Genomic DNA, 22,018 nt, shown 5'->3' with positions numbered 1-22,018 from the left:
AATCATGGAAAATCCTTTAACAAAAAACTCCACTAAGGGCTGATGGAGGGGCTCAAGTGGTAAGAGTACCTGCCTAGCAAGCATGAAGCCCTGAGTTCAAACCCCAGTGCCTCAAAAAAAAAAAAAAAAAAAAACTCCATCAAGACACACATACATTCATTCATTCATTCATATTCATTTTCTTTCTCTCACCCCCTCTTGCTCTTGCTCTCCCCCTCCTCATGCAACTCTCTTCTCCTGGGCTATTTCATGCTCTGACTTCAGCAGGAACACTAGAAGATTGTGAAGGTCAATGAGGCTGGTTGCTGTAGGTTTTCTTCCCTATGTTACCCTTCCCTGCAAATATAGGGCAAAGAAAATTACAGCGGGAGACCTTTTTCAAATCCCACCAGGAGTTGTTTCTTTGTACAATAGCATCCTTGGCTGTTACTGTGCTGACTAAAGTGGCCAGAGGTTGAGGGCAGCACAACACTTCAGAGAATCCACAGGCCCAGGTTCTGTCTGACTCTCCCCTTGGGGACATCCACCTCCTTCCAGGCTTCAGTTTCCAACTGTACAATCTTCACAATCACTTCTGTCTCTGTGAAATACCTCATGGCTCTACTATTAATTATAGAGAAACAGTACTCATTATTTCAAAAAAAATGAACTTCTGAACAGACTAAGTCTTTGTGGCTTTCAATCTCTAAGGTGGTGGCTCATGCTGGTATCAATACTCTTGTGTTATTTCATTCCTAAAGCTTCATTGTTCAAATGCTCTGATTGAAACAGATAAATTATATACTGCCTATGGAAGGGGGGGGGGGGCGCATCATTTTGCATTTCCAACTCTGTGCCAATTATTAGTGAGTGAAATGTCCTAGCTGCTCTCTAGACTGAGTAGAGGAGAAAGATAAGAACTAAAACCAAGTTCCCCAAACAGTGAAAAGTAAAGCTGAGAGTTGTGTGGCCCTGATTCCAGGTGAAGAGGCCTTACTACTGTCTGAGTGGCCTCTATTCTCAGAAGATGTGGGACAGTGCTAAGGGCAGGTGCACAGGTTGGCCAGATCTGACCCTGCATTTGTGACCTGACTTCTCTGAGCTACTTCCCCATCTGTAAAGTGGGGAGCACCTACCTTGTGGGCTGCAGTCAGAGCTGAGTGAGATGAGGCAGTAAAAGTGCTGGGTCTCCAGCACTGGGCAATCAGTAATGCACAAGTGGAAACTCTGATCATCATCTCAGAAAAGTTCTGCTGGAGCTCCTTGCAAGCAAAGCGACTCAATCCAGGGTCACTGCACCCTGACCACCGCTATTACTGCACAGAAGTATCTAGTGCAAACAGGTTTCCATATATATGAATCAGCTGTGGTCACAACTCTTGTTTTGTGTCTTTTCTGTCTTAAATGGAGTCATTGTCTAATTCAGCTGTTGTAGGAACAACAACTCTCCTGTCATAATTATTTGACACCTACGGAGCCACAGGCATATAATAAAGAAGTCAATTCCAGAAGGATGTTGCCAGGGTTATGGAAGAGTAGTGGAAGGGAAAGGACAAGCACAGAGAGTGTGCTAGAATTGGGCCACCTCATTTGGTCCTGGAAACACACCTTAATCTGAGTGGAGGACCCAGATTGTTGCCAGTTCCAACAGGGCCCTGGCAACCTTATGATCTGAGGCTGCCTCTCACTCCATAACACAGGACAGAGAGCACCTCCTTTTCCAAAAGTACTGAAAAAGTCAAGCCCAGTATGTAGAGCCAAATTAATACATTCTACCCTTCACTTACACTGAACATACATTTTTTAATGTTAATAAATTGATATTAGCTTTGCTTCAATTAGTCCCATAAAGAGCTCATCTACATTTTTTAAAAAAAACAGGACAGAAGAATCATAGATTGCTAATACTGGAAGGGATTTCTGAGTGTGCATATATGAACTCTGACTTCACAGATTACAGCTACCTAGCTGGCTTGCCTCAAAACACACAGCTCAGATGAGAGAAAGTTCCACTGATTTCTACTCGGCATTCTTTCCACCATGGAATGCCCTCCCTGCAGTTCCACTATATACGTAAATATGCTGGCATAGTTGTTGGTGTGGGTATTATATATACTGAAGTAGACTTAAAAGTCTACAAATCAGAAAGTTCCAAAGCCAAGCAAGTCTATTATCCATTAGCACAGGATTGCCGTTCTGATCTTTATTAACCCTAGACACTTAGTACGTAGCAGACCACATCCAGATCAGCCCAGCAATACAGACATGTATCAAGCTGTACTGGTGACTATTGGAATTTTATAAAAATCATAACAGAAAAGATTATAAAAATCCACATAAGTAAACCTACAGGCAAATTCCTGGAACATGTGTCCTTCTCCTAACTGGTTGGCATACATCATGGTTTCCCCATACAGAGTGAATGCTCTGTCCCCTCCAGCAGGGATTCAGTACTAACTAACTGCTGACTGGCTAGGCCTTATTAGAGTGCAGGAAGGTCCCTCAGGTCCCCCATGTCACCTGCAGGTGTCAGTCCTTCCTGCAGGAATATACCAGGGCCATCTATATGGGGAGAAGTTATAACTCTTTTTCTCTGACACATTTCAGGGAACATCAGAGAGCTTTTTTGGGGAGGGCGGTGGCACGAGGGGCGGGGTCTCTTTCTCTAAATTTAAAAACTGTTTTTGGTGAATCTGGGAGAAACTAGGCATTAGGACATGCCTGTCACCTGTGATGGGATGCTGACTTGCACAGCAAGTTGCCTGCTGAAAGTCTGGGATAGCTTGGAGCCTGTGCTTTCTGAGCTATTCCAGTCCCTGGGATCTTTGGGGAGAGCTCCAGGGTAGATCCTCGGGCTTAAAGTATGAGTACACTGAGAAGGGGCCTGGGTTGAGCAGTCCGGCACATCTTGACTATAGATGAGTTCCCAAGGCTTTTGTGGCATGGGTGACCTGTGCCAGGCACACTTTGAGTACTCTCTGAGGCTGTGAGTCACTTGTTTCTCTTTGAGACCTTGTACTGCAAGATCTTATATCATTGTGGGCGGTGTCACATAAAATAAACCAGAGAAATACACTATTTCTCAGGCTAGTTAACAACTGTATTTTCACCAATCTGCAGAGATTTCTCCTCCGCCTTTCTAAGAACAACATATTTTTCAACCAAATCTGCCTGCCTTGTGAATTCAGAGGCAAACACACACAGACACACACACACACACACACACACACACACACACACACACACACACACCCAGAGTAAACGAATCTATGTGTGGGTACAAGCAGGCAGTCTTAAAATGACAACCATCAACAGGCATATCACTTCCTTCAGTGATGAAGGTTAACGAGGTCAAAGACTCTTTAGAATAGACATCATGAAAGCTTGGTACATGTCATCAGGTGATATGGAGACAAGTGCATATTCTGTGCTTAGTTACCTGATCTGTAAAATGAGCTATAGAACAGGATAATCTCTAAGATCCATTTACCTCCCCTGCATTCTCCCAGCTCTATAAGCATGCAAGGGCCTAAGAAGCACTTGGAAGCTACTGTCCACCATGTTCAGGAGGGTAGTCAGGAGTCCTGCAGCTTGCCCAAGGGAACTGAGTACAAGTCCAAGCCAAACGCTTCAGGCAATAGAGCACCATACAGAAAGAGTGGCTCCCAGAGACCACAGTCACCCCTAGGAAACCTAGAGTCCTCTAGTCACTATAGCCCAAAAGGAAAGCAAACTGAGCCCAATATCCTTCTGAAACCTGCCACAGAAGCAGCAGCACTCATAGGTATCCTGGGTCTCTGAGGCTCACTTGTCTGTCCTCTCTAGCACAGGCTTTCTTGCACACTCAGGAACTGCTTTTAGCATTTCCTCCATGCCCCAATAGCTAAAGCTTCTCACTCTTTCCCTTCAAAGGAAGGGGAAAGGGATGAGACTGAACAACTGAACAACAGCAGTATTGAGACTGCCTTCCCAGGCGGGTCTGGTACTAAGATCTCATGTTTTCTCTTATTCTCAAAACCAGCATGAGGAAGACCGTGGTGGAACATGCCTGCCAAACACAAAAGGACCCGCACAGCCCCTGAAGGCATTTGCATATTCTAGTGCTAACACACATAGCCAACACAGGGTAAAGGGCTCTCTTTGCTGTAAGGCAGCCAGAATCTTCTTGGGAAATGTGGGTCAAGGCCAGACCAAGGTTTCCATTTCTAAAGCAAGAATTATGCCCAGACAACAACTCTTTCTGTGTAATCAAGGGCAGCACGATATTCACACAAGGGCTCCTGCCTGCTGTTGCCAAAGGGTCCAGGGTCCTTCCTGGGGGCTGGTCCCTGGGCATTCCAGTCAATACAAGACCATTCTCCATCCAAAATAAAGTTTCCTGAAAATGTTAGACTGTTTCCTCTCTCTGCACATCTTAGAAAACCAATGGAGAATGCCGTAAGAATCCTTGCAAACCCAGTGTCATCTAGGAGGCTGGGCCTGAGAGGGAGGGCTTTTCCTCTTCTGGAGACAGGAACCACTCACCTCGTTTTGGTAACACATTCAAAGCTATATTCATAAGTTATGTACATATCTCCTGCTCAGTTGAAGTCTGTCCTACTTGCAGAGGACCTCGAGAACAGCATCAAGGCAGCCTCCTGTTCATAACTTTCTACAAACAGAAAGGCTTTTAGTAAGTTAGCCTTGTCACTGGCCCTAGCTTGCTGTTCAGTCAGGCTCTTCCTCACTGTCCGCCTGTCAGGGCCCCTTAACCTCTGAGTTCAGCCTTTCCACGGGCAGTAGTGGCTACTTTAAAAAACATCACAGGGCCAGGTGTGGTAATGCATACCTATAACCTCTGCTAGTTGGGAAGCACAGCTAGGAGAATCATGGTCTGAGGAGAGCTCCAGGCAAAAACACAAGACCCTATCTGAAAAATAACTGAAACAAAATGGGCTCAGAGTATGGTTCAGATGGTTGAATGCCTGCCTGGTAAGTGCAAGGCCCTGAGTTCCAACACCAGTACTACCAAAAGAAAAACAAACAAGCAAACAAAAACAGAGCCATGTGTCCTTCTGCTCTCCTAGCAGCTGACTTTGTGTCCATGCAATCCAAATCTTCTCACTAGAGTCCCATGTTGGTGGCAGCACTAGGTTGACCATGCCCAGGCAAAGTTTTGTGCTACTGACCAACCACAGCAATGGCCTGGGCGGAGCAGGACAGGGAACCAATGCTTAGCATAAATGCCGGCATGGTTATGGTCCTGACTACTCAGTCCAGCGAGTCTGATGAGGGTTTGGTCAGCATTACTTAAGACACAGATTGAAATTTGACTGTTTCTTACATGAGCTGATTCTCACTTCAAAGGAAGTGTCCAAAAATCTTTGCATCTCTGAAGTCTATTTTTAACTTCATTCTCGAAGCTGCCTCTACTAGTTTTAGCATGGACCTGGGCAAAGAAACCAGAGACTAGAAGATCAAGACACCATTTGAAACATGTAGACTGGGGGGAAAGAAATCAAATATTATTGGAATTTCTAAACAGTTGAAATTTAAAAATGTCATTTGAGGAAAAGTGTTTTAAAAGTCTGTCTTCCAGTCTAAGAATATTCATGCTGAATCAAATGAATTTTCTTAGTTGCTTCAGCTGCTTCTTTATAAGGTACAGTTCAAAGAGAAACCTCAATGCAATCTTGGTAAGGACACACTTTAGGGAAAGACAAGAAGAAAATGGAATGACCAAGTGTCAAAGAAATCAAGCAGTTAAAACATAGGCACCTTTAAACACACTGCACACAACATGCATTTCACTCGATGCCTATGTGCAAGAAAAAGGTACTAGCGATGCTGGGTGAAGAGTCTTCCAAAGGTAAAGCTCAGTCCCAGGAATTTACCGTGATCTTTAGCCCTGCGTTGACGAAAGCCGCAAAACTTCCTTTTCTTCTTATCCTCTTTCAGCAAGTCAGCCACTGTGACCCCTTCAGGTTGAACACAGGCAATTCCATTACCATACAGCAGAGGGCAGCAAGAGCAATGTAAACAAGGAAGCCAAGGCAGGCAGGCCCACAGAGCCTAATGCAGCCTGTCCCAGGGCAAGCCCCATTTGCTATAGCTATGGCACAAACACCTAAGCCAGGTGTTGTGGCTCATACCTGTAATCCCAGGTACTATGAATACTGAGGCAGGAGGACTGAAAGTTCAAGGGCCAGCGTAGGGAATTTAGTGAGACTCTGTCTCAAAATGAAGAAAGAAAAAAAAAAAAAAAGGCTGGTGCAGGGGGATGTTAGCTCAATGGTAGAGTGCATGCTTAGTATGTATAAGGCCCTGGGTCCAATCCCCAATATAGAGAGGGAGAGAGGGAGAGAGGGAGAGAGGGAGAGGGGGAGAGAGGGAGAGAGGGAGAGAGGGAGAGGGGGAGAGGGGGAGAGGGGGAGAGGGGGAGAGGGGGAGAGGGGGAGAGGGGCAGAGGGGGAGAGGGGGAGAGGGGGAGAGGGGGAGAGGGGGAGAGGGGGAGAGGGAGAGAGGGGGAGAGGGGGAGAGGGGGAGAGGGAGAGAGGGAGAGAGAGAGAGAGAGAGAGAGAGAGAGAAAGAAAGAAAGAAATATCCAACCAGCCAGTTATAGACATCTAGACAAGGGTTCCTATGTTTGGCCTCCCTTCTAAGAAAGCAGTTAGGGAAAGGGCACTTCAGGATGTCAAGGCTCTGGGTGTGGACCAGCAATATGATTCAAACAAGTACAACCAGTACTGTAGAAGAGGGAGGAGTGAAGAAGGTAGACTCTGAATTTAGACAACCCGGGTCTAATCCAAGCCCTGTGACTTACTGGCTGGATGAGCATGGACTGGCTACTAATTTTGCTAAGCTTTAGTGTCCTCACTCCTAAGATGCTAGTAACAGTTGGACCTGAATATACTCCATCAGGGTGTTATAAGAAGACACAGATGGTGTCTTGGTTTTGGCAAGGCATCTTTACCACTGCAGCTCTCCTATGGCCACAAGGTCTCAAGCAAAATTATTCTAGGGTCTCCAACCTCTTACAATTTTGCAATTACATGATCACACCAGGCTGGCTAATGTTTGGAGCAGAAACCACATGCTCCAGGCAAAGGAAGCACAGAACAGTGCAGGACAGCAGGAGAAATGCTGGAGCCGGTAAGGGTGTGGGAACAAAGGCCCACGCTACTGGCAGGCCTACGTATGTCTAAAATGGGCTTGCTCTCAATAATGCAAACCCCGCTCTCCTAACCCGTCTCACAAGACCACGGACATGAGTGCATGTATACAGGACCACACACTCCCGGGGGTTAAGGATGGTCAACATACGGACTGTGGTAGGTTTGGGTTTCAATCCCAGATTTTGCCACTTGATAGCCATATGGCCTTGGGGGGCTACTTATTGCTTATATGCTTCAGTTTCTTCATCCTTCAAGTTCCTGCCTCACAGAGTTGTGTGAGAAATAAGAATTCACATACTCCCCAGCCTCTACAACAATATCTGATGCAGAAGCACCTGATAAATGCTAATTATCACTCCATGTCCTTTCATTCAATAGATAACTGAATGCTTACACTGCATGCTTAGTGTCAGCCATGCAGTGAAGAACAGAAACATATTCTACATCGTGGAGTTCAAGGTCCAGTGCCTGAGGACCATCACTACTGCTGGCTATCGCATGCTATGGAGTATGTAGCAGCCGTTTTCATAATGGCAATTTAGTAAAAAGAGCCAAAGATTGGATTTAATGATTTTCTTTTTCATGGTATTGGGGTTTGAACTCAGATTTTCACACTTGCAAGGCAGGCACTCTACTAATTGAGCCACTCCCCCAGCCCTAAAAATTGGATTTAAGTACAGGAAAACATGTCTCTGGAAAAAGATGTATACTGGGCACCTTATGGTGGAAACTGTCAACACACTGAATATGCAATATCCTAAGTTTTTATGTGCAGAAAGCAATGTCTGAAAGAAGAGATCCCAAGCTAAGACCGGCTCCTTCCAAGGAGAGGGAAGGAAGGATTTTATTTATTACTTACTTATTTATATGTAGTGATACTGTACTAGTTCTTATAGTGGATATATATATATATATAAATTTATATATATAAATTAATTTTATATTAAAATATATAAATAAATAAGCAAACAAAAACAATCTAGACTTGGGACTCCACCAACTTGACCAGATGCATGTTCTTTTTCATCTCCATGGTGGAGCAATGACCCCAAGCCTACTCCCTACCAGCGCTCAGGAGACTTAAGGCAATGGTAGATGGGAAGGTGCCTTTTAAACAGTGACTGCTTTATACCACCCCAGTGGAGAGGGGTAACTATTCCCAACACCAGCCAATGGTGACCAAGTTGGGCCCCTGAGCCCAGGGCTGGCCCCTCCCCAGCCAGACTTTCCAGTTGTAGCACTGCCAGCAGCCTCTCCAGTGAGGGCAGGTGACCTGGATGCATGTTTACCATAGGCTGCTCAAATTACTGATATTTGTTTTACAGCTTTTAGTTAAATATTTTCAATTTTGAAATTGTGCCCTGAGGTATTTAATTGTGATGAAAGCAGTTTTATAAATCAAAAATACAAAACATTACCAGCAAAGTGCCATGAATTATGCTTACAAAGAGCTATGCTATCCCTGGTTTTCTGCCCACCTATCAAGAAAACATTGCAGGAAAAGACAACCAGTAGAACAGGCAAGCAAACACTGCAGGAAAAGACGGCAGTAGAATGGTGCACTGAGTCTGGGGAAGATAGAGACCAGGAAGAAGAGACAGGAAAGGGCCATGCCCACAGCCTCTAAGATCCTGGAGGAAGCCAAAGACAGACACTCTCATTGTGGACCAGTGAAGTTTCAGGTATTCCCTCCTTTCTTTGGGTATCAAATATCACCACTCAGAGGGATTATTGATCATTAATAGTTCCCACAATGAAAGTGCCCTGCTTTTTTTGGTCAGAATTTTAGAATGAGCTCTTTAAAATGATTTCATAATTTTTAATGCTTTAAAAAAAAGACTAATCACTGACAATGAGAAGAGTTTAAAATAGAATTTTAGGCTTCCAGATTTTAATAGCCCTAGAAAAACTCCATTGTTAACTCAGAAGCAGCTGCATATGTCTAAAAAAAATCAGTGTGATTTGGCAGGGTTTCTTAAGAAACTTGAAGCTCAGCAAAAAGTTAAATAAATTATTCTTGAAAATTCCCCCAAATGCTCAGGATCTAACTTCCAAGAGAATTCTGTCCATTCACATAATTGTATAGCACCAGCTTTCTAACAGCAAATGTATGGAACTGACATCTTAAATAGTCTAAGAATGCATAAAGTAGACCTGCTTGTCACCAGAGTCACCAGATAGCTCACTTAGAGACCTGACTCCCCTCTCCAACTCTCCCTCCATGCTTCTCTCAAGTGAATGCTTGGACCAGTAGGATATTCAGTCACCGATAGCATTCAAGACTCAGGAGTTCCCAATCTGAGCTACACATGAGAACCTCCAAGGAGCTTTAAAAAAAAAAAAAAAAAAGAAAGAAAAAGATCCATGGCTGACTCCCATCCCAGAATGAACTGACGTCTCAGAGGGTAGAGTGTGGCAGTAGGAAGGCTCAAGCTCCCCAGGTGATTGTAAAGTATAGTTATAACTGGGCATCACAGATGGAGCAAGGGACATTTAGCAGATCCGAGAGAAAAAATAATGTGAGTGCTTCTTTAAGTACTTGATTTGACATCTGTTCCCTGACAGCCAGTACCAAAAAATTAGAAATGGGCTTTAAGAGCCAGAAAGCTGTGCTACCATATCTCAGAAGTGACTGAGTTGTGAGGTTTGCTTTTCATCAATGCTTGAGACCCTTACAACTTCTGAAAAGAAGTACAGAGCAAAGGTCCTCACCTTGCAGTTGGTTAGCGTCTAGTATAATCTTCAAATATCCTCTGCTTAGGCCAAAATTTCCTGGAGTCTGATGATAATAGCAACAGCAAGAACTACCACAGCTATGGCTGTAGGCGTTCCCAACCTGAGCTACACATGAGAAGCTCCAGGGAGCTTTAAAAAGGAGACACTCCTGGCTCACATGCTGGTTCACAGAGTGAACCCAAGTCTATTCTCCTTTTCCCTTCTACTCATCTAAGTTGAGGCTCAACCCACAATGAAGGATTTTTCTCATGCTGTCACTCAATTCCTCGACATCTGGGAGGAAACAGCCAACACACATCCATGACCAAGATTAAAAGGGCAATCAGTGGGATCAGCATCCTAAGCCAGTATGGATTACGTTGGGAACCCCAAACTGTGTGCCATCCCTGTCACCGGAGATAACCCAGGAGCAGGGCTGGGGAGTGAGGCATGTGGGTGGATTACCAGAGAGGATGCCAACACCATAAAGAGAGCAGGGCGACCCCCTCACTTCTACTGCCTGCTGATGAAATGTCTGGCAAGTGGGTCCATGTGGGCCTGGGTGAAACCCTTTCCTTCTGTGGTTTTTTGGCTATGACAAGAAGAAAACAACTGGCAGCTATGGGAGGCCCCAGGGAAACCCCAACAGCACAGCTTCTTCAATGGTCTGTCTGGATTCAGGGAGGTTCTCCTCCCACCCTCCCCCACCCCCATACCTCATGAGAAAGAAACTTGGGGCTCTGTCCTGAGGTAAGTTAAATCTCAACATGCTTTCCACAGAGTAGGACTTACGCCTTTATTTAAAACCCTAAGCACCAAGGTTCTGGCAATCTGATGACTTGAGAAGGCATGATGAGCCTTACTCTACAGGAAACCCCAGCACCTGACAAAAAACAACTCGCTAAGACCAAGGGTGCACCACAGAAATACTTGCTATTCTGGATCAAACATTAAGCTAGTTAATCATTTTGAGTCACACATCACTGTGTATAGCAGAAACCATAACACTGATGTTTCAAAGATACAGTGCAGTTTTATAGACTTGGGAGCCCTGGTTACAAGGCTAATTTTGAAGATGTATGAGTTTTAAAGGGGCTTTATTTCCATCCGTGATGATGTTACTAAGTAATGCACTGCAGGGCTTTGGACATTGGTCACTTCTGTACCTTCTTGCTGCCATTTCCTTAGCTTAAACCCCCTCCACTCCACCTTCTGTGACTAAAGCATGCACATCCCTTAGTGGAAACTGAGTGCCCTGTATTCCCCCACACTTTCCCCACAGCCAGTGTCCTGGTCCCCTTCTAGGTCCTTGATTATGGGGCTAGCTTCTGCATTCTGTGTTACACTGAGCCACCACCTTCTATCTTCTCTCTCTCCATGGCAAACTTCTCTGAAAGGTAGAGGCATTGATTTGGTCATCCCATGGTCAGATTCTTTACAGACAATGGCAGGACACAGAAGGTGCTACGTTCAGATAAAATAATGCACCATCTGGGCACACCAGAAGACATCACCAATGAAAATACTTTCCAAATCACTGACCTTGAAAACAACTCTACCACAACTGACATTAGAATCTAGATTGCTGTCTATTTCTAGAGGGGTAGCAGTGAGAAGATGACAGGCCTTCAGCTTGCAAGACGGCTGGACTCAACATCCTATGGAACAAATTTAAATCAGCAAGGAAAGGTATTCTGCCAAGAGAAAGGGACAACACTTTCTCTTGTTTACACATAACATGCTACACACTGGGCTTGGCAGGAGTGAAGCACATAGCTGGTGGGCCTCCACAGGTCAGAACCAAGCTGCCGTCTGCAGATGAAGAGAAGGCTGGGGAGGCATCCCCGTGCCACACCTAGATGGCTTGTTGTCCAAAAAGCTGCAAGTGTGGAAGCCCAGTGAAGGCTTTGGGGCTCAGCCATTCCAGAAGAGCTGCACTGGGGATACACCCTTATATCTAATCTCTAGCAAACACATCATGAAATTTGGAGCTCAAAGAAATGCCCATTTACCAACCCTGATCTTGTGTGTAAGAAACACAGGCAGCTCCAGAAAGCCTTCCACTGTCTCTTGGCAGCAGCTTCCTGTTCCTCAGGTGCTAAAGCCCTGGCCTCTTCCTGAGCCTAGTCAGATGCAGGAAGGGGAGAGGACAAACATTTGCACTCTGCCTCTGCTGATCCCCCATCAGTACTCAGGTTTGAATCAGACAGAGGAACCTTCTTTTCCCATTTCAGCACAGACTCACAAGACTCCAGCTAGAAGAAACAAAAGGCTATCTCAGTCAAGTCCCCTGCACCATGGATCCTGTCAGTCTGGGCTTCCACATGCCACTGTCTACAGAAGGGGCACAAAATCCTACCCTTCCCACCATGCACCCAAGCTTCATATACTCTGTGCTCCAGCCCAACCAAGGGCACAATCCATCCTCTCAGACTGGCTTCTGCTCACCTCAGGCATTTCCCACAAAGGGCCATCCCATCTTCTCTCAGCCTGGCTTCTGCTCACTTCATGTTATTCCCCTGAGTCAGAAGGTTCCTCTAACACTGAACTGTAATACCCTAGATCTACCCATTCTTCAAGGCCCAGGTCAAGTGCTCCCACCCTGTCCTAGATCCTCCTTCCAGCTCTTATAGTACACAGTGTCTCTTCATGTGCCCTGGGACTCTGGCTCCTTGTGCTGCATTTATCTGTGAGCAGACCTTCTTAAGAAGGGAACAAAGCATGATGCCTACGGTACTCTACTTGGCAGGGACTTGCCCAGCATCTTCCACAAGGTAGGATCAACCTCAGTTCCCAGACCTTTCAATGGACAGCTGCCCTTGAAATATGTTCTTGGTCCTTACTATGAACTATTTCAGATTTGAAACAAACCACAAGCATCATAGTCAAATGCACTGCTGGACTTCAATTTCTACCCTTACCTGAAGCACAAATGGGCCCAGAAAGACTAAGAGTGTACTGGTGGGAAAAGTGTATGGTAAAAGACACTGTGATAGACAACTGCAGTTAATTTCAATAGTTGACCGATTATCAGGCCTTGCATCCTGCAGAAAGCACTTTAGAGTACCTAGTGTCACAGTGTGGTGCACCTACCAGGCAGATGGGCTGCAAAGCAACCAGCACTGACTCACAGTTCTCTTAATAACTGCCTAGCACAATGAGCTTGTTTCTTCTGCCCACGATGGGCTAAGCGCATTTGGCTTTGTATGGATAGCACAGATGGGAGCCACTTCAGGTAGAACAAGAGTGAAGGGGGACCCTGCTCTTCAAATCCTTGTCCAGCAGCACAGACCACCCCGAGGGAAGGGAAACTACAACAGCCTCTCCTGGAGTGCCCCTGTCCCCACATGGAAGGAGGCTTACCCAACTCTTGAGGCCTACAGTGCAATTCTATGACCACAAAGTCACCTTACTATACATGAACCTAAACTCCAAATCTCAGGCAGAAACTCAGATGTGTGATGTGCATAGGGTGGGGTGGCTGGGAGGAGGCATCCCACTGACAGCCTGGTGGGGCTGAGGGGGATGGCACCTGCCATGGTGTCTCTAATGAAAGCCAGGTCTGTCTGGTCAGGATCAGGAAAAGCAACACCTACTGTTTCGTTTGCCTTCCTCTCCGCCCTCCTCCTCATTCTCAGGATCGATGTCCTCTGCCTGGGTGATCCAATCCAAGTAGCCCTTAAGATCTTCTTCTAGTTGCTGCTTCTCTCGAAGCTTCTGGAAATCTCCCCGGGCTTTTGCCTTCTCTCTTTCCTTTGAGAATTCTCTGAGGGATGCAAAGAGAACAAAGACTGTCAGGTCATCCTTGGGGACCTGCATCATGGGCTGTCTGCCCTGCTGCACAATAGTCTTGTGGCAGGACACACAGCACTAGTACAGCCAGATGAGCATAGCAATGGAGCCACACACGTGTGCAGGACAGCAAACAGTGTCTCCCTAAGCAAGACTGTGGGTGTCATAGTGCCAGAGACCATACCAACATACATGCACTGTTTGTTAGGAAGTAAGCTCTCTTTAGGATGGCAGTGATTCCAAGGAGCCCAGGTCAGACACACCAAGTACTGTCATGGTAGGCCTCTGACAACCCTCTCACCACGGGCCACAACTCAGAGATGGACCTCCTTCCCCAGAACCTCCTAACACTTGGCATTGAATTTCAAAGAGAAGGGACCCTGGTGAGGTCAAAGAGAGCACCCGTTCTAGGGCTTCTTCCCTATACCTATTCTAGGCTCCCGTCCCCATCATCTGGAGCTTCAGGCCAGAGCAGTGAACAGAGTCCTAGTGGACCCATCTTGCAGCCTAGGTCTCACTTTCCAGGCCAGAACTTGAGCACTGGTGGAACACTGCTATTTTTCTTAACCCTTGTTTTCAGCCACCATCATTCTCAGAAGGTCTTCCCTCTAGTAGGTGAAAAGGCAGGGCAGTTTGTTGACCATTTATGGGAACACCTGCCCTGGAAAGGCTTTGGCAGACACACAAATGTTCCCAACTGTTTGCTGTTTACTATGCAACCCTATATCTACCCACATACACAACCCCCCTGACTCACCCAGACAAGTCTGAGAGTCAGGTGGACAACTACTCAATTTTTATATACAAGGAATCATCTGTGTTTCCAAACATGAATTGTTACAGGAGCCAAGATATGTGGGTTATAGCTTTAGGAAGTACAACTAAAAAGCTGCGAGGAAGGCAGGTAAGGTTACAGGCAGGGAAGCTTCTGCACACAGACCTCAAGATTTAGTTACTGCCATCTTCTTGCCATCTGCCTTCTAATCCAACACCAACACACCTCCCTTCAGATACCTCTAACTTATGTGATGAAAAGAGAAATGACCTGCCTTTCATCAAGCCTGTCCCTCCCTCAAGGCCATCAAGGGACTGAACAGCTACCTGAGCAGTCAGTGACATTGATACTTAAAGTTAGAAACTGAAGTCCTTGTCAAGGCCCACAAAGCATCCCAGTCACTAATCATAAGTCACCCCCACTTTTACAGCCTGAGAGCATTTTCTTAGCCTTGGTAGGAATGCTGTCTCCATTCTGCCCTCTGGGAAGAATGAGAGAAAGCAGGACTGCAGGCATCCTGAATGCAACTCACAGACAGCTGCCCAGGGAAGGGAGTGTTTGAGGGTTTTCAGGACCTAAACATGTGCTCTGGCCTCCCAGCCCAAACGCACTCCTTTCTGTGAAGAGAACACCTTCCTGCCTAAAAAGGAAGGAACTTCGAGGGCAATGTCTTGCTGATCACATATGACACACCCTGAGAACTGTCTGGGCTTCCTGAGATATAGGAAATGTATACTTCAGCCCTGAGCAAGTTCACCAAATTACTCTAACTCTGAAAAAGTCACATTTAGTTCAGAATCAAATCCCTGTGCAACAACACAGGACTTGGCCTTCTGAGGTGGTCACAGAAAAATGCATTATAATCTGTTTTCTTCTACACATTATAAAGACGAGTAAGTGAGCCTTGAATTATATTACTTGTCAGAAAATAATTCCACGGGCTAGGAGCATGGCTCAAGTGGTAGAGAACCTGCCTAGCAAGTACAAGGCCTGAGTTCAAATCCCAGGACCACAATAAATAAATAAATAAAATAAAATAAAATAAAGACCTAATCTCCTGGTGCTGGTGGCTCATGTCTGTAATCCTAGTCACTTGGGAGGCTGAGATCAGAAGGATTGAGGTTTGAGGCCAGCTCGGGAAAATAGTTCACAAGACCCCATCTCCAAAACATTACCAGAGAAAAATGGACTGGAGGTATGGCTCAAGCAGTAGAGCACCTGCTTTTGCAAAAGCAAAGGCCCAAGTCTGATGACCAGGTCCACCAAAAAAAAAAAAAGTATCCCACTACAAATCTTTTTCAGGTTCTGATTTTGGTCTTAGCATACTAAATGTAGAAGATTACAAATACACACAAACAGGATATTCCTATTTTGGATTTATACCTAATCTTGAAAAAAATATGCCAAAGACTGTAAAAGAATTACTCTGTGAAGTTTAAGAACTTTATAAAATGAAATTTTACTTTAATATATTTTATGTACTTCTTTTCATTAGTACTATAAAATTCCCTCTCTAACAAGTTGCACCACTGTTGTACATTCTCAGTTGTTAGGACACAGTTAAGCAGGCGTAAGTAAAACCCTACTATAACTAAAAGTCTTGGGAATAAGAATACAGCCAAGGCCTGGTTTATGGACCCTTTTTTCAAAATAACAGTTACTATTTTAAAAGTTCATATAACAAAGCTATAGGCCCTCTGACCTAATTTCAGGTGATTTTGAAGGGCTTACCATCTAGGAGGCAGGTAGCATTGATTTTGACAGAACTGAGATCTATCTGCATGAATCCTCTGTGGGCTACAGAATAGAGTAATGAAATCAGTCAGGAAGGTGACGTCTCTATGATAAACCCAGGTATCCCCTTGGTCCTTCTAGACCACTTGGGGTGCTCAGTCTAAAGATCCGATTCTAATCCTACCTCTGAGATTTTCTGAGTTTCTGTTATTTTTCACTTGCAATAGTTACAATAACACTTGTTAAACTAAGACATGCAGAAAGATATCTTAAAAGAAAACAACAACAACCAGAAAGCACCACATGAATGTGAAGTTCAGTTATCTAATACTTAATTTTGAATTTGGACTTAGGAGAAATTTAAAAGGGGACTAGAAAGACTTCTTCAAATACCAAAGAGACAGAACTGGGAAGAACTCAGAATGGGCTCTAAGCTGCCATGATCTCACCAGAAGTGGGAGCCATACAGAAGGATGTATGGCATTCTAGGGCTCAGAGTGGCAGTGATTAGCAGCCACACCCACATCAATCTTGTACCAGTTGAGAATAGCTCATTCCCAGCACAAAAACCCTTCTGGTCCAGAAAAAAAAAATCTTACCTCAAGTCCACCAAATCTTGTACTGACCTCAGTGGATGATGAAAAAAAGTTACTCCATTTTGCATACGATTTTCTCTTCTTCTGAGAAGCTCTTTACTAAGATTAAATAACCATCACTACTCCAAGAGTTTATTTAACAAAGCTATTGGTAGAAATGATCAGCCATCTGCCAAGTGACTAAAAATCCAAAAAGCTGTTGCATGCTAGACTGTTTATTCCATGGTGTATAAGAAAACACCTAAGAAATGCTTGGACAAAAGTTCTGTACACTGCTTCCCTTTGCACATGAAGGAAGGGAAAATAGGAAAATATACATATTTGTGTAGGGTATATCCCAAGGATAAAGTAGAAAGCAAGGGGTGGGGACAAGTGGGGTATAAGAAATAAAGGATGGAACATTACTCCTAAACATATTTTGTCCATGGTTTTGACTTTTGGATCTAAATGTTTTTCATATTAAAGGTTTTTTTTTCATTGTTGTGCTTGGTGGGGGTATGTCATAGCATTTACAAAAGTTCTTACAATGTATCAAATATATCATACTTGAATTCACCCCCTCCACTGCTCTCCTTCATCCAAGTTTTTTTTTTCTAAATTAAATCAATTACCTCTGAACTCAAAGTGGATTGAGGCAAATGTATCTGATTATATTTCAAATGATACTATAAGCATCCTGGACAAAATTCAAGAAATTTAGGAACATTTGACTGCAAGCTGTCAGTCTTAGGCAGGACTGGAGTAAGGGAAAAACTGAAGAGACATGCTGAGCTCTTTAAAGTTTTATTTAGTTTTGGTTTTTGTTAATGATATGGATAAGACAATTCTGAAACTATTTTAGATGTCTACCAGGATTTAACAAGAAGTAAATGCATCAGTGTTTTTGGGAGCCCGAGTGCTCACTGTGGAAAGACAGAGAAACATAGAACGGAGGAAGACTAGGAAGAGTAGAATTGATTTCTAAAAACTCTGTTCTAAAGCCTTATGTCTTATTTTTAAAAGATGCTGGTTTATGAGTATATACATCGGTGTAAATATGTGTACGTGTATGTGTATAGATATGCACGTGTCCTAGTTCTGTCTGTTGAAAGGTCGTAGAGACAGACTCCACAAGCAGGTATGATCACACCTGGTATTCACATCTTGGTCTCTCATTAACATTCCTTATTAAAAAGAACCAGGAGGACAAGCAGGGAGGTACATGCCTGTTATCTCAGCACTCTGGAGGTAAGGAAGGAAGATCGTGAGTTTGAGGCCAACGTGTGCTACATGAGACCCTCCCTGTTCCAGAAAAAGGTTGGGGGTGGGAATCAGAGGTTCTTGTAGAAATGGCTGATTCCAGGGTTGGAACAGGGTAGGTACCAGATGAAAAAAATAAGAAAGTGCTCAAAAACAAAAACATGATAGAAATAAGCAGTAAGGATACAGAAGCTCCAGGAGCATCTTCCACTGGCTAAATCTGAGAAAACTTGAACACCAAAGTAACTAAGAATAGTAGTGAATTATAAAATATTTTTTCAAAAACTAATCTGTACCTCTTATGGATAAATAACAAATGAAAAAGCAAATGAGGGGTTGGTCCTGGTGGCTCACGACTGTCATCCCAGCTATTCCATTGGTGGAGGCCAATTCCATTGGTTCAAGGCCAGCCTAGGCAAAAAGTTAGCAAAGACCCCATCTCCATAAACAAGCTGGGCATTGTGGTACATGCCTATCATTCCAGCTATGTGAGGTCCTAAGTTCAAACTCCAGTACTGCTAAAATAAATGAGATAAAATATTATTAGTAGGTGAACTGGAATAAAGGATACAGTGATTGCTCTCTGTGCTATTCTCATTCTTGCAACTTTCTGTACATTAGAAATTATTTTCAAATAGAAATTTTTTATGTGCTTAGGAAATACAATTGCACTGACCAATCAACAGCAAGTCTATGCTGTTAAATAACCATTTCGGCTCACCAGCTAGATTGTAAGCTCCTTGCAGGAATGGAAAATATTATCCATTTCTTAGGTATTTCTTTCCATGTTGCTGTGGTTCCCACTTCAATCAGGCATGCAAGAAGGTAAAGTACAACACACACACACACGCACACACGCAAAAAAATAGGGCCTCCTTCTTAAAGAGAGGCCAGAACACATCCCTACAGGATGGAAAGCCCACAATTACTGAGATCACCCAGAAACATGGAATCATGCCTACACCCTGACAAGCCATCTAGAGTGGCCTCCACTCCCAGTCTGCCATTCTCTTTGTGATATAGGACTCACGTGGTAACTTCCCATCTCTGGGTGGTTAGAAAATCTTCCCTTTTATCTTCTTTTTTAGGAGCAATTACTCAGTAATGAATCTCCCTGAAAGCCTAACAGGACTACTGAGTATCTTCCAAGGTCCAGTCTACACACACACTTCACCCACCAAAGCAGCTGCAGCAGAGTACTGGTAAAGGTGTACTTCCTCACACTCTAGGTCTGCAGTGACAGACCTAAACCTCACCTTAAGTTATATCTTGCTCAAAATGCCTCCTAGCTCCTTACTGCAGCCTGCAAAAATTAAGGTCAAAGGTTTCTGGCCTTCTCACCTTCTAGCTGCTATTTCACCTTTCCTTGTCCATCTTATAAATGTACACCTTATACTTTGGCCACTGTTCTCAATTCCTCAACCCTCCGAGCTTTTGCAGAATTCCATGCACCTGAGCAGCCTTCTTCCATCTTTGAATTCCAGCTCAAGTTTTCCCTTGTTTTTGGTGATGCCATCTCTGGCTACCACTTCCTGGCCTCTGAATCACCAGGACACTCTATCATTGAGCAGCAAAGTTAAGATATGCACAGCCTCTTGCAGGTTGCCTCTTTAATTCTGCCTCCTTAACAGATCCATCCTCTTTGATGAAGGAGGGTCTGCTATTACCTTCACTGTATGGAAACTGACGCCCAGCAAGTTCAGGCACACAAGTCCATCTAGTTGCCAAAGTACCTCAACATGGGCACAGGATGGGGAAGAGGCATGGAAGAATGATAATCAAAAACAGATTACAGTCAGTCTAGGAAAGGTCTCAAACACCAAATTAAAGAACTTAGTTTCCTTGTAGGCAATGGAGAGAGTGCCAGAAGTTTGATAGGTATCACGTGTGATAAGATCAGTAAGGAGAAAATGGTAGTGGGGAGGCCAAAGGCATTCGGTAAATGCTAGTGATGGATTTGATTTCACACTGACTAAAATGTGGTTAAAAATATTAACAGTTTTCATCAAGTCCCAATTTTCTTACACTACAGTCTGGAAAGGACATATGAGGCCTGCTATTGCTGAACCAACTGTCCCCACCCACAACCCACAGACATCCTCTCTGACCACCCCAAAGTAGCACCCCAACATACAGCCCTGCACCATAGCTCTCATTTTCCCAGGCTCCTCTATGGCTCCTAGGGGAAAACAGGAAGCCTGCCTGCTGTGAATTGGTTTCTGCCTTCTGTTTGCTCCTTTTCCGGGGCAGCAGTCTGGCACCTTCATAGACCTGGCAGACAGGAAGCCTGGTGGCATCAATACTCGAAGCCCAACTGAGTGAGTTCAGAAGAAATGGCTGCAAGGGGGTTCTGACTACCCCACCCCCATGCTCACATAGCCCCCTGTAAAAACCTTTAGATGGGAAAGAAGAACACAACAGAACAAGCAAAAGCCTCAAAAACCAGAGCAGCCTGAGCCCACAGCTGCCTGAAGCAGTCCTTCACATATGCCAGCACCATCCGGGGGCACACACAAGAACCAACAATAGCCTCAGCGGAATCAAAGCCTGCGCAGCTGGGGGAAGTGACCTGGTTGCTTGCAGGAAAACCAAGTCTATGCCCTGTCCTTTCACCTATAATAACAACAGCAATAAACCTCTCAATTGTTTAGATTTTTATTTACAGTCTTCAAATTATCTTTACATTCACTGTTCCATGTGCTCTTAACATCCTCAGGGTGAAACAGGCATGATGAGGATTGTCACATCCGTCTCACAAAGGCCAACACTGAGGCTGTCAAGTTAACATTACTGACCCCACATCATATGTCCAGTCAACAGTATAACTGGGCTGCCAACCAGGCTCTGAACTAAGCATGCTTTCTACTGGCCTGCAGACCTCACCACCTCCTCGGCCAAGGGAAGATACGCAAATGGACTCTCAGTGGACCACACATTCTGATTTTCTTCCAGAGCCCCAATTCAGGAAGAGAGAAAGGTGACAGTACCCTTCCTGCTCATCTCCCTACTGCTGTTTCTCACTCCTCCTCAGGTGGTACCACTCCAGGGAGCCTCTGGGTCTCTCCCAGGACAGAGAGCACTCAGCCTGCAGCAAGCCTGGAAATGCAGATCAAATGTGACTGCCACAAATGCAAAAGGATAGCGCACTTTACTCTGGAAAGTTTTATTTCTCAAATGTTCCTTAAAATAAATGGGCCACTGAAATTCATTTTGATTTAGATACAAGGTTTCTACTTGGGTTGCAATGCTGTTTAGCCAGACTCAAATAAATTTTAGATAAACTAAACACTTTGATAGCTACATGCATAGTCACCTACCCTCCAATGAGCAAGGCCAACGGAATCACTAGGACTCAGATTTCTACTAAAATAAAGAACTCAGAAACTCACAAGAAGTAAAGACAGCATTTATAGAGGCAAAGAGAAGGGAGAAGTTGAAGAAGTAACCCACTGATTTTTACCAGTGGAAGCCTTAGACCTATGTTATTTCCCCTCCACATATATAAAGGAAATGAAACAGAATAAAAAGTAATGTGTTCCAACAATTTTCTTACATTTAAACCTAATTTTTTGGGAAAAGCACACAGGTTCAGTTTTTGTTCAAGGTAACCATTTTTTTTAAATCAGCAGAAATGTGTAATGTTTCACAGTAAAAAAAAATTTAAATCAGTGGTACTAGTTCATTCATCAAAATCACTGTCTTTGTTCCACTTTCCTCACAGCCATGCTACAAAGCCAGTAATTGCCAAAGGATATTCTCTGCATAAGGTAAACAGGCCAGGTTGTGGTAGGGGCTTGGGACTATGTCATTAGGTCCACAAGATTGTTCCTGTGCAGATAAAGCCCATGGAAGGGTGGAAAATTAAACAGTGACAGCATTCTTCAGTGGCTACTATGAGGCATGGACTGCTAAGAAGTGGGTAGGAAACTCGGACAAAGGGACTAGAGAAAATGGAGCATCCTTGTTTACACAATAAATACATTGACAAAAAGGCTTAAGAATCACATTTTTAGTCAGCACATCACACCATGGCT

General features: G+C 44.3%; 1 protein-coding gene across 22 annotated transcripts in view; it reads right to left on the bottom strand.

The window, feature by feature from the left end:
• Cacna1d (calcium voltage-gated channel subunit alpha1 D) overlaps positions 1-22,018 on the bottom strand; it is a 322,522-nt gene that overhangs the window by 94,110 nt on the left and 206,394 nt on the right. For all 22 annotated transcript variants that reach the window (XM_074043953.1, XM_074043952.1, XM_074043939.1 and 19 more), the window contains one exon: positions 13,445-13,614. In XM_074043953.1, coding sequence (XP_073900054.1) covers positions 13,445-13,614 — 170 coding nt within the window. The remainder of the gene's footprint in view (positions 1-13,444; positions 13,615-22,018) is intronic.

This window comes from Castor canadensis, chromosome 10 (assembly GCF_047511655.1).
Source record: "Castor canadensis chromosome 10, mCasCan1.hap1v2, whole genome shotgun sequence".
NCBI lineage: Eukaryota > Metazoa > Chordata > Mammalia > Rodentia > Castoridae > Castor > Castor canadensis.
Note: the sequence above shows the minus strand (reverse complement) of the source record. Positions and strands in the feature narration are given on the sequence as shown.